The following is a 13,893-nucleotide window of genomic DNA, read 5'->3' as shown; positions in this document are numbered from 1 at the left end:
AGTTGTAAAGTTATAAAACATTTCATCATGCACATTGCACAGATATTAGAGAACAAGCTCTTTCCAGTAGAACGTTTATGCAGATGAATATGAATCCTGTATATTGTTGATGCCTCCCACCCACTCCTCTCTCTCTTTCTCTTCTCATGCATATGCAGATCTCACGGTTTTCTTCTCCCTCACAAACAAACTGCATCTGTCCTCCCACTCTATTCTGCACTCGTTCATCTAGACCTCCCTCCCTCCCTTCATCTTCTGCCCCTCCAGCTCCTGCAGGTCTTTCTCTGCCTCCTCTCTCCTCCTGTTCCCGGCCACTTGCTCCCTCCTGCTCCTCTGGGCTCCTCTGGCTCGCTGCAGCTGAGACCTCAGTCTGTGCTGCATTGTGGGGAAAAAATAATGAGTTATATTTGAATATTAAAATCCTGCAGCACATCAGTGGTTCAACAGTTTGTGTTAAATCTTGTAGCTTTAGATTGTGTAGATATTTATTGGACAAGGAATCAATGAGGGCAGAAAGTGGAGAACAGCAGCTGGGGGAGGTGATAAGAAAGTTTTGTTTGTACAGCAAAGTCACAAAAGTCAAGTGAATACCCCCCCCCCCCCCCGAGTGACAGTAGAGAGCACTTTACTGCTTTGTACAAACACGTGGACATTTATCATTGTGTTACAGTTACACTGTTAGTTTAGATCTGTCATAGTTTGCTGGTGCACAGTGAGAAACGATATGATCCATGTGTTTAAAGCTCTAATCCTCATTCTGATTTGCTGGTTGTGTTTGTTGATAAACGATAATCCCTCTGGACTTTGGGATCTGCCCGGTGACTGATGCTTATCTGGGATCTGTCTCTGTTGTCCTGTTTAATCCCTGAGTGTCGGCAGGTTTTCATTAGCAGCTCCGGCTCTGATCAAATCCTTCTGACCGTAGATATGAGGAGCAGTGAACATCATGTGACCTGTTCTCCTCTCTGTCTCCTCCAGGGTCTCCTCTCTTCATCAGGTGAAGCACTGTGACCCTCCCTCCACCTGTCCTCCCTTCTCCCTCCCCCCCACAGACGTCACCCGCCGCCCCCGAGTCCCTGAACCCTCACCTGGCCGTCCCTGAACCCCCCCCGACGGCTGCCACTGGTCCTGCCCTTACCCCATGGTGGCCCCAAGGCCTGCCCTCTCACTGCTATTGGCTGTCCTGGCCTGCACGGGGCCCGCACGCCCCTCGCCCCCCCTGCTGCTCCGGCCCCGGGAGAGAGAGAGGGACTCGGGTGGTGTCAACATCGCCGTGGTCCACTCGGGCTCCTCCCTGCTCCCGGAGACGGCGGTGGTGGGAGGCACGGGGGTCGTGGAGCCGGGGCCGGGGCCGGGACCCGGTCTGGGGAGCGGTCCGGGAGGAGGAGGAGGAGGAGGAGGAGGAGAGGGAGGAGTAGGGGGAGGAGGAAGGGGAGGAGGAAGGGGAGTAACGGATACAGCTTCGATGACAGGCGTGGCTGCCATGGCCTCGTACTCCTCCTCCCTGGCCTCCCTGTCGCTGGCGGCTCTGGTGGGCGAGACGGTGATGACGCCATCGGGTCAGGCCAACGTCATCTACCTGGCAGTGAACGAGAGCAGCCCGGGCAGCCTGCTGCTGCAGCTGTGTGAGCTGCTGGCCACCACGCCCCTGCAGGTACACACACACACAACACACAACACACAACATGCACACACCACGCCCCTGCAGGTACACACACACAACACACAACACACAACATGCACACAACACGCCCCTGCAGGTACACACACAGCACACAACACACAACATGCACACAACACGCCCCTGCAGGTACACACACACAACACACAACACACAACATGCACACAACACGCCCCTGCAGGTACACACACAGCACACAACACACAACATGCACACAACACGCCCCTGCAGGTACACACACACAACACACACCACACAACATGCACACAACACGCCCCTGCAGGTACACGCACACAACACACAACACACAACATGCACACAACACGCCCCTGCAGGTACACGCACACAACACACAACACACAACATGCACACAACACGCCCCTGCAGGTACACGCACACAACACACAACATGCACTGCAGGTACACACACACAACACACAACACACAACACACAACACACAACACACACACAACACGCCCCTGCAGGTACACACACACAACACACAACATGCACTGCAGGTACACACACACAACACACACTGCAGGTACACACAACATACACACTGCAGGTACATACACACATAACACACACAACACGCCAATGCAGGTACACACACACAACACGCCACTGAAGATACACACCACGCACTATAGGTACACACACACGTCACACACCACGCACTGCAGGTACACACAAACATGAGACACACACAACGCACTGCAGGTACACACAAACATCAGACACACACAAGGTTTTTCCAAACGTCACTAGATTCATTGCAAGAATCTTCTTTTTGGAGAAGTTGTATAGCCCCCCCGATGACTCATTAGAAACAGTTCACACAGCGTTCACTTCACTTTGAAGGCAACGCCCCCAAACTGCACTGGACTCAACTCAGTCTCTGAGACGTTCAGTGAACTCACCTGATGCAGTTTGAAGAACTTCTCATGATTCTGAGCAGGAGACGCTTCAGCTGATCCCAGAACAGTCACTTTAACACAAGTTAAAAACCTTCAGTCACTAAGTGTCTGAACTTCTGCACCGAGTCGACTCTGTGTCTCACACGGGAATAAAACACACAATCTGACAAAGATCACAATCACTGTTCATTCATTCCATTGTGGAGTTTGTTTAACCATTGAATCCCTCATAGTATGACTCTCATCCGGAGCTGAGTCCCCCCCCCCTCCCCCTCCCCCTGAGAGCTGCTTGTGATCATGCTTATGCAGGTAATACTTTACACTACATCCTTCACTCTGTCCTTCATCTCTTCACTCTTTCATCTACAGATTAACATGTATCTGTGTATCTCTCGTCCAGTCACAGTAAAAAATGTGTCTGATCAAATCAGGTTGTAACTCTTTACAGTGTGTTATCTTATTTCCAGGTCGAGTCTGTTTGCAAATCAAATGCTTCCCTGTGAGGAATGAGCCGTCAGCTCCACTTAGCTTCAATTTGCTTCCTTGAATCTCTACAAGAAAACAAGCATTAAGTCACCAAGCCGCCAATCACTGCAGCCCCCCCCCCCCTTCCTTTCATTACATGGAGTGATGTCAATCATCAGAACTTCATCCATTTACCTGAATTCAAAAGCCTTTTAGCACAAACAGAAGAACATGGTGGCCTGAGCATTTCAGCAGATCATTGATTTCTTGCATCAGCCTGTGATGAGGCTGCAGGAGGCCGGCCGGCCCGCGGGCCAGCAGCTTGTCTGTTGTTTCTGTGGCGTGAAGCAACTTAACACTGCAGGGGCTGGATTCAGATGTTATCTCTCTGTGCATCGATCGCCCGGCAGAGCAGCGAAGAAACAGCCTCCAGAAGTGATTTTGTTATTTCATCAAACCTGTAAGATGCTCTGGAAACGTCTGGTTTCTTCAGCACTCGTCACTGGACTGTGACCAGCACATGAACTCAGTGTTCCAGTGAATTTCCCTCGGACTTTAATTTGTTCTCCAGGCTTCGTGTGCGTGAGAATAAAATAAAAAATTCCTGTTGATGAATAAAAACCTGACGAGGAGCTTGTGCAACAGCGTCTGGATGAAGATGATGTAACGTCCTCTGTGGTGTGACTGGTTTCAATGGGCCTCCTTTTGTTCCCCGTCCAGGGTTTGGTGTTCGAGGAGGAGAGGCCGCCGCCGCCCAACCGGGCCCCTCTGGCCCCCATGCTGGAGTTCGTCTCCGCCCAGACGGGGGTTCCCGTGGTCGCTGTAGGGGGAGGGGCCAGCCTGGGACGAGAGCCGCAGGTAGAAACACATTACCTCACGTTGCATCATCACTTTTTAACTCGTTTGGACTGAGGGAGCAGCCGTCTGTGCTGCCCCCGAGTCCCTGAAATTAAATTTCAATTTAAATATCCTAAATGTTGACGATGCAGCTACTCATGATGTTGCAAGTCATTATTGAATATGATGGCATAAATTAAATTTTAATTTAAATCACTTAAACTGGCCATTGAATTACTCCTGTCTAAGACTTTAGAGTTTTAATTCTTAATTCTTTTCAAAATATTCAATATTCCTATATTTTGACTGTTCTTTGTTGAATGTCTCCTACAAAATTAAAGCATCGTTGCTGTAAACACAACATTAGCTTCAAATCAACGTATTCAAACAACCGGCAGAGTTTGCAGTTGTTTTCAGCCTCGTGGGTCATGTGACTCTGATTTGAAGTTTTCCTATTGGCTGCATTTTGGTCTCATCTCACTCAAAGTGCTCCTCTAGCTAAGTGTGAGGGCAGGAAGTGCACGGGGCGCGAGGCCTGCTGAGCAAACTGAGACTGGACCGTAAAAACCCCAAACTGATGATATTCATGATGAGTGATGAAACTGATAATCTGTGCGTTTCATCCACGTGTGTTTGTCTTGTGTTGTTTGTCCGGCCTTGTGTTTCTGCTGCGTCACCTTGTGTGTTGTGATTCTCGCCCGCTCATCGCTGCAGACGGAGTTATCGGGTGTCTTCTCTCCGACCGGCGCGTCTGTGTGTGACGAACGGCCATAAGTACGTCAGGCTAACAAAAGCAGTTCAGCGCTGACAGGGGAGATATTTAATAATTAGTTTTAAGTGGATCTTCTTGACAGTACAATGAGGTTGTTGTAATTCGACACGACTGTAACATCAGCTGTGGCGTCAGTTGATTTAAGGCTCAGGGACACGTCAGCACCAGAACACACCGGCCTAACATTATACTTATGTAAATATAAGTATAATAAACATTCGTTCTGTAAAGACATCAAGCTGCCATTGGGCCGTATAAAAAAAATATACATATTCTTTTCCTCTTGGTCATAAAAGCAGATTTCTATCTTTCAACTTGACTCACAAACAAACCTTACAGTCTTTTCAGTGTGATTTCTGTCAAACTACACAGTTTGAAGACCTGGTTCTGTATTTCAGACCCAATGTCCTCTGAGAGTTGCCGTAACGTGGTCATAAACCAGTTGTTCACCATCATATCCTGTTAGATGAACCCAGTCCACTCAGATTCATGTTGGTTCCAGCACTGGTTCCATCCGGTGACCAGTAGCTCCTTCCAGTCCTGCCACTGTTATCCATGCTGTCAGGTTCTCAGCTTCCTTCAGACTCTGCTTCAGAACTCAGACACATTAACGTTGTGTGAATATCTAACGAGCTCCAGGTTAGATTGTGTTATGATTGACAGCTGGCAGAGGATCGAGCGTCTCCTGCTGTGATTGAATGAGCTAGCTCGCTAAGCTCCGCCCCTTTGACCCGTCCTGTTGGGGTTGGAAAACAAGCTCTCTAGCTTCCAGAGGAGTTTGTAGTGTTTGAACAACTGAACCCTGATCAGCTCTTAATTGCCTCTGGGAAGCTGAGTCCTGCTTGTTTCTTGATACTCGAGTCAACACGGCTTCTGGAACCCTGACTCGGGACCTTCACGGTTTCTGTTCGATGCTCACATGACACGTTGAGTGTTGTTCTTTCAGCTCCAGCCTCCGAAGGGGGAAGGAACGTTTTGTTTCACGTCTCCGCTTCACGCTCCGCTCTCAGCCGGGAGCAGAGAAACAGACAAGCTGGTAATGTAACTGGGGCCGATGCTGGTTTGATATCTGACCCAGTCGAGGGCAGTGCAACCTGAGGAGAGTCCCGCCGAGCCTCGTCTTTGATCGTCCACAGATCCAGAGTCAGCTCATTTGAATATGTTTTATGTTCAGGATGAGCTGAATAATTCATGGTAAACATCACTGAGTTCTAAACTCTGGACGGAGTCAGAGAAGGACACACGGAGATCTGGACGTCTGCTCTGGTTCAGGTTGTCAGCTCACATTCTCTCTTTATGGATTCCTACTTCCTGATCCTCTGTTCTATTTGTAACAGAACCACAATGGAGGAGAAGCCGATAGAAATGAAGACGTCTCTCGGGCTCTGAGCAGCTCGTCAGATTAACAGTGACTGCAGCAGCAGAGAGGAGGACTCGCTTCTTTCTCTCACGGGCTCAGAAAGACTCATTCAGACAGACGCTGTGTTCGGAGCTGAAGAATCATCTGATTGTGTTTCACAGATCAGAGAGAAGAACAGTGTCCGTCCAACAGGACAGGGACTTTGAATGAGACCTGATTAAACACCAGTGTTCAGCTCTGCTGCAGGAACTGGTGCAAGATGAGTGAATGTGAATGTGAGGTCAGCATGGAGACAAAACACTTTTCATTTCTAAACAAGGATTTTTCCTGGTTCTGTTCTTTTGGTCAAGTTCTATCTGTGTCGTGTTCGGTTGGAACAGTGAACTGGTGCAAAGCTGAGAAGACGATTGGTTCAGGTGATGGTTCAGATTCAGGGACACACACTAACCACTTTTTAAACTGGTGTGTTTTGTGCCTGTGTGTTTAAACTGGACCTATTCTTCAAATGTTCATATGTAATGTAAACACAAAAGCTCTGCACACCTCCTGTCATATGTCATCATACGTCATGGCAGGAGCACTAAGAAGATTTGAATAGTAACGCTACCTTTTGTGTTGTGTGACAGCAATAATCATGTGATTGTGTCAATCTTCACCAAACAGGGACGTGCTGCTCTAATCAGACAGAAGTGTGTTGGTTTGTGTTTAAATCTGTGTCTAATGAACGTGTGTAACTGCTGCAGACCAGAGTTTAACTGGATTCTTTAATAACCTTAAAGCGACACTACGCCTGACTTCAGCTCGGGTTTTATTGGGATGCTTCTTTTCTTTGTCCATATTCTGAGCTGTGATTCATGATCCTCGTCTCTTCCAGGAGACCGGCTCCATCTACCTCCAGTTCACCTGCTCCACCGCGCTCCAGCTGGAGGTCATCTTCGAGGTTCTGGAGGAGTACGACTGGACCGCCTTCTCCGTGGTGACCACCCGGCACCACGGCTACGAGGACTTCCTGGCCATGGTGGAGGGCATGACGGACGGCTCCTTCATCGGCTGGGAGAAGAACAGCGTGGTGATCCTGAACGTGACGGACGACCCCGGGGAGGCGCGAACCAAGCGGCTGCTCAAAGACCACGAAGCCCAGGTGAGTGTGGGGGGGGGGGGTCTGTGAAACTAAAAGTCTTATCATCGCAGTTTTATGAAACCGCAAAATCTTCACTTCCTGAACCGACATCTGTGAAGGTTCCACAGGCCTTGAAGGAACAGATGGTGAATCCAATTTAAAAAACACAATCCTCTCCTTCATTGTCTCTTTGACCTCGTTCCATCAGCTGCTGGTTCCACCTTGAGAGAAGAAGCTCGGCTCCTGTCGCCCACTGAGAGAAAAACTTATCTGCAACAGACTTTGTGCAAAACGACTCTCCGTGCTCCTCCTGTGTTCGCTGGGTTTCCTCTCCAGCATCGAACGGTGACGTTTCCGAGCTGCTGTCTCTCGATGTGTTTGACCCGGTCCAGAAAGACGACCTCCAGGAGAAGGGGTTAATTGCCTCCTTTAAACTAAACGTGCCGGTGTTTGACAAACCTTTGTTGAGCTGTTAATTGGCTGCTAATGAATTACCTGCTGTAGAGGAGATAGGAGCCGGGCCTGGGATGTGAACCCCGCCTCTCGACCCATGTCTGGACAGGCGGTTCAGATAATGGATGACTAATGGAGTCTGGGTTTAAACTCACAGCTTCAGAACGAGCCACAGCCGAGGAACTTCTCTCTCTGACCTTCAACGCACGAAAGGTTCGGAACAGAAAAGTCTATTTTTCTGCATCATCGCTGCGGAGAAACAACAGAGTCCCGAGGAAACGGTGAAACCACAACGACCCCTCGTGTCTGGTGGCGAGGAAGGAGACATCGGACGCCACGGGATCGTTTCACTTCCTTTCACCCGACCGTCCACTTCTGAGCGGCTGTTTGACACCGAAGCTGTTTATTCAAACTTCTGACTTCGCCTTCTAAACCTCCACGTGTCGGTGAGCTTTGTCCAAATGTCTTCCAGGGAAAGAAAGAAAGAAAGAATGAAAGAATGAAAGAATGAAAGAATGAAAGAATGAAAGAATGAAAGAATGAAAGAATGAAAGAATGAAAGAATGAAAGAATGAAAGAATGAAAGAATGGGGGGGCAGTGAATCATAGCTCTGATGTGCATATGAACATATTAAAGCCGACTTCAAGTAATGGTCAGAAGAAAGTCTAGAACGTCTCCAAGGGAGCAGCTTCTCCACTGAGATGTTTCCCTCTGGACTTCCTGTGCTGTCCATCAAAGTGTTTGTATATTAATAAAACATTATCACAGGTCTTTAAAGTTCATGTTAACATCTCACTACACTATCTCCTCACTTCCTGATTCTTGAACGACCTTCAAATCGATCTGATCGGCTACAGAAAATTAAAATACATCAGAATGCTGCTTGACCTGCTTACATGAAGCCAAAGCATCTCAATAGTCCCCCTGGTGGTTCGCCGCGGTAGGTTCAACATTCTGCCACCTCCATGTTCGCGCACGGGACCCGGTCCAAACTAAAAGGTCAAAGAAATGATTCTCAAAAATGATTTCTATCATTTTAAGGTTGCGTTCATGTTTCTGACAAATGTGCCTTTAACTCGATTTGATCATATTAAACTTGCTAATTGGCAGCTGGGATAATTGACTCTTGAGTTTCTCTCAGTATCAAACCGAGGAGTCATTATTCTCCCTTTGCTGAAGGAGAACCTGAAACCTTGGCTCATTGTTCCTCAGTGAGTTCTCCTCCCCTGTGTCACTGCCGGGTTTCTCTTTGATTCCGAGCTGCTGTTCACACCTTGATCCGGCCCTTTTGAAAACCTGCCATCAGGCCTCCGAGCCAACTCCTGCATAATCCACAGAGCCCCCCCCCCCCCCCTCGGGAGCAGGTTCACAATGAGGCTGTGGTCACATGACGCTGCAGGTTGAGCACTCACCAGTATGTGTGGACTGGACCAAACCTGCACTGGGAGTTTAGGCTAAGAATCCCTTGAATAGAACCTCCTGATGTGGGATCAGTGGTTAAATGCGGCTCTGTCTGGTGATGTGAGTGTAAAGAGACGTGTTTCCCATCCGGAGGTTTTCTTTACGTCTCCATGTCTCTTTCTTCTTCTTCTTCATTAACACGAGTCTCACAGACAAACAGGATCTGGAGGACCTGTGTTTACGAGATGGAACCCGTCCTCCTGGTCCTCAGCGAGCCGTCTCCTTCCTGCTGCAGCCAAACACAAAGTGACTGGTCCCACGTCTCTGTGGTGTCTCTCAGAAGAAGAGGACGGCCGTGGTGCTGGGGACATTCATTTCACTTCAAAGCTTCGTCTTTGCCAATTAGCGCGGCGCCTGTTTACCAGTCAGCAGGTGTGTTGTCTCTTCTTCTGCACGTCGGAGTCAATTAAGTTTCTCATTAGAGGAGAACAGACCAACGACAAATCCAGCAGCACAGCAGCAGGAACTCCCAGTGTCATGGATTTTAATCCATTCATTCATTTTTCATAAGCCTCAGAGCTTCTGATGTATCAGCTCGTTTCAGCCGGATCCTGAGTTGACAAATCACTCTGGACCAAACCGTGCGTCAGCTACAGCTCCGACATGGATTTACACGTTCTGATCAACCACTGAGAGAGAGAGATGTTTAAAGAGAAGCTGCTGGAACAAGTGAATGAGAGTTTCTACACACGAGTCTCATCACCTGGTGTTTCAAACCGTCCTGGACCGGATGAGACGTCTCTGCATCACCGCCAGACGGACAACTCACGTTTTAAATGTTTAGTGCAGCAGAACATTAGAGTTCAGGCTCCGACTTCTTCACGTCCACAGATATGATTACATGAATATAACAGAAGTAAAATATCAATATCAAATCCAAAGTTTGAGAAACACCGTGTCGTCCATCTTTAGTCGTCGATGGGAGGAAGTTATTTATCCTCACTGTGATCAACCCTTTTTAAAAAGTCATTTGATCCGTGTAAGAATATTATAAGAACATCTTAAAGTTATTAAACAGCTGTTGATTGCATAAAGTTTTGTTATGAGCAATTATTTGACTTTTATTGACTTGTAATCGTGGTTCTCTGAGCCTCAGACTTAAAGTTTTAAATGTTCACCTTCCTGTCGGGGGGGAAATGAGGCTTCCATTGTGAAAATAAAACACAGACACTGGGTCTCAAAATGTAATCAGTGGCATGAAATCTAATTAACTACATTCCTGCTTCTCGTCTAAATGCTGTATTTGTGTGTGGGTGTGTGTCTGTCTATGTGTGTGTGTGTGTGTCTGTCTGTGTGTATGTGTGAGTGTGTGTGTGTGTGTAGTCACCGTTTGGCTCATTTCAACCTGTGCGTTGAAGCGGTCGAGCTCTGTCACGTTACAAAATGAAGTCGCAGTCGATTCTAAATGAAATATTTTCTTTCACAAATGAGACGTCTCACGTTTGAGCGGTGGCGCGATGAGTCACCGGAGCTAACGACCTGATTGATGCCGTGAAATTACCACAAATGGCGTCTCTCTCTCTCTCTCTCTCTCCGTGAGAGGGGACGAGCGGCAGGGACCTCTGACCCCTGTCCCGAGGACGAGAGAGGACGAGGACACTTGAAGCTGATGAAGGACGTGATGGACAGGGACGGAGCGTCAGTGTCCACTTCAGGCCGACCTCCTGTGGGCTGAGTGGGAGGAGTCACGTGATCTCGATGGTGAACGTGAGGCGTGTGACCCGAGCGCTCGCCGGCTGCCGGGTGTCACGGGAAAGTGCTTCACAATTCGGTTTGGACTAATTTCAGTTTTATGGCCTCGTCAATTGTCTCACAAAACTGTGGCGCAAATGCTCCTCAAGTGCTTCCTCTGTGTAATCATCTGAAGTGCCCTCAGCGCCGACTACACACAGACACACACAGACACAAACACACACACACAAACACAAGTACACACCCGCTGCAGCCTCGCTCTCCATCTTTGTCCCTTTAATCTCGCTCCCCCTCTTTCCATTCCCGGCTCTTAATAATGCATAGAGGGAAAGCGTAAGCCGAGCGAGAAGCCCCACCCCCCCCCCCCCCCCCCCACAGCTCTCTCTGGAAGGACAAATAAATAAACAGGAGACACATTAATGCACAACTGCAGCAAATGTATTGATGTGTAAACGAACGTCATCCATAACTGTGGAGGAAACACATGGAGGGGCATGATGGGAACCAACGGGGGGGGGGACGGGGGGACGGGGATAAATGGGATGGAAATTCACTCTTTGCTTCTCTCGCTCCACATCCATCCTCCCATTTCTCTTTCACTGTGTTTCTCTCCCTCCCTCTTTTCCTCCCTTTTGCTTAATTGATGAATTAATCCCTCACTTCTTTACCTCTCTCCCCCCCCCCCCCCCCGTGCTCCAGGTGCGTCTGCTGTACTGTTCCCTGGAGGAGGCGGCGCTGATCTTCCGTGCAGCCTTGGCGGCGGGTCAGGCCGGGCCCAGTCACATGTGGTTCGCCGTGGGACCCGCCCTGTCCGGCCTGGGCCTGGAGGGGCTGCCCAAGGCCCTGTTCGCCATCCGGCCTCAGGGCTGGAGGGACGAGCCACGCAGGTGAGAGCAGGGCAGAGGGTGGAGGAGTCGGACTTCTGCAGCTTCCTGGGCAGTTCAGAATAATGATGGTTCTTCTTGGACCGAAGCATTTGTCTCAACATCGGCCGAAGTGTTTAACATCCACTGAATTGTGTCTCGTATAACTTCATTACTAAGAAAAGAGCCTGAAGCCAAAGAGTCAAAGAACATCGAATCAGGAAATTCATAATTTTCCGATGAATAGTGATTTCACCCTGAATGAGCCTTGAAGCTGATCCTGGTTCAGTGGAAGAGTCTCTCCACGTGGGCACTAACGTACCGAGACGCAGTGAAACTTCCCGACCACCTGCTCTGTGCATGATGTATTATCTGCTGCAGGCTTGACCTGATTCCACCGCAGGGATCATTACATTCCTCATCTAATCAAATCTAAATGGAGCGAGCGAGTGAGTCCAGGTGAGCGCTGCAGCTCCTCATCCAACTGTTAGATCCCCCTCAGTCAGGTGAGGCTGCAGGAAGCTGGTGGAGAGAGAGAGATAAACAAGAGAAAGTAGAAAACTAAATGAAACTTGTTTTTGCATCATTTAGACTGAGCTGCTTTTTCTTCCTCTATTATAAATCTTATCAAATGAATCGTGCAGCTTTAAAATGCTCCTGCAGGTGAATGATGATGAAGAAGAATTAATGATCCAGTATAAAATAACTTAATCCGTACATTTTGATGGATTATTATTATTTATTTTGTAAATTCATTCTTAAACCTGAAAACCAGGTAAAACAGAATCGGTCATGTGATGCATCTGAACTTAACGAGCTGATCGGGATCCCCTGAATGCACCATCACACAGTTTACTGTTGACCAGCTCATGGTGCCTTTTAAAAAATTGGATTTACCAGCCGTGTCCCTCAAATTCCCTCATTTACATATTGTAATAGTGATATCTGTGGTATATGATGCAATGCTGCTGCTGATGGATTCCTCAGTGAGTCTCACTGGACACTGGAGAACGACTGGGACCAGTAGATCTCCTCCCTCCTCACTGTGATGGGAGCAGAGTCAAACAGCTCCATCGAGTCACATGTGAAATTAAACCTCGTCATCCTTCATTCAACTCAGTGTGAGAGTCGTAGATTTGATTAGACGTTAACAGACACATCCCTGAATTGACATAATTAAACTAAAGGGGCGGATCCCATATGTGTGATGGGTCGAGGCCCTTTGATCACTGATCTGATAAATCATCTTTATCTGGACGGGCAGCAAATGTTCCCCTGTTCACAAACATTAGCCTCTTGGATCTACGTCCACAGAGTAAATCTATAAAACCGGTTCTGTTCTATTTGCTTCATCCTGCTGTCGAGTCCAGTGAGAACATCACGTCTCTGTCGGAGGTGACCATGGACATCCTGTGTCCTCGTCCTTCACATGAAGACGAGCAGTGTCCTGTGGGGAGGACAGAGACGTCTCAGTCCAGTGGACAGACTCTTCTTCAGTCACTGCTCCTTCACGTCCGGGTGAAGCAGCAGAACGTCTGAAGTGTGTTGATTTATGAATACAAGGCTCTGCTGATTATGAATCTGGGATCTTTAGACTCACCAGAACAAATCTTATCAGCAGGAACATATTGTTGCTCTTAAAAGTTTATTCAACGCAGTCAATTTCAGCATCAAGTATAATAATGTTTGAAGCGTTTGGTGTTTGTTTTAAAGCAGCGAGAGACAAATCAGAGTAGATTTACATCCACAGTAAAAAGCGTCTCTCTCTCTCCTATTATCATCTATTATTAAATATGAAATCATCCTGAGAGAGAAAGGAAAACCCTCTGCTAATAGTTATTCATCAACACGTGTAGACACCTGAGTCGTGCTTGTTTCAGCCGCTTCAGTCCTGCTTCATCATCTGTGGCTCGTTCATCAGCTGCTCAGTCACCAGCGGACTAATAATTCATATCCATGCACGTGCACGAGGCCTCGGAGCTCTGCAGGTGTATTAATGCTCAGTTCTCAGTGTTTTACTGTAAGTCTGGATTCTTCACTGTCCCTGGTGCAGACGAGCGCCTCCATTCAACAGCCTCATCTCCAGAAGCTGGTCAGGTCTCCAGCGTCTCAGTCAGTGAAGATTCTAACTCCTCATTCTGTTGAAGTCACATATAATTTAAATTACCACGTTGGGGTTTTCTTTTTAAATTTGTCCGAGGTCTTGTTGAAGTTCCGGAGGAGTGTGTTCTTCTCCTCCTGTGAGTTCGGTGTTATTAAGTCTTCAT

At 48.0% G+C, this 13,893-nt stretch overlaps 1 protein-coding gene across 1 annotated transcript in view; it reads left to right on the top strand.

Moving 5' to 3' along the window:
• The first annotated feature begins 1,510 nt into the window (after positions 1–1,510).
• The window catches only part of LOC133972676 (glutamate receptor ionotropic, NMDA 2D-like), a 57,859-nt gene continuing 45,476 nt past the window's right edge, over positions 1,511–13,893 (top strand). The window contains exons 1-4 of the mRNA XM_062410241.1: positions 1,511–1,654; positions 3,788–3,925; positions 6,911–7,177; positions 11,463–11,650. Coding sequence (XP_062266225.1) covers positions 1,547–1,654; positions 3,788–3,925; positions 6,911–7,177; positions 11,463–11,650 — 701 coding nt within the window. The 5' untranslated portion in view covers positions 1,511–1,546. The remainder of the gene's footprint in view (positions 1,655–3,787; positions 3,926–6,910; positions 7,178–11,462; positions 11,651–13,893) is intronic.

This window comes from Platichthys flesus, chromosome 17 (genome assembly GCF_949316205.1).
Source record: "Platichthys flesus chromosome 17, fPlaFle2.1, whole genome shotgun sequence".
Lineage (NCBI taxonomy): Eukaryota > Metazoa > Chordata > Actinopteri > Pleuronectiformes > Pleuronectidae > Platichthys > Platichthys flesus.
This window is presented reverse-complemented; position numbering and strand designations above follow the sequence as displayed.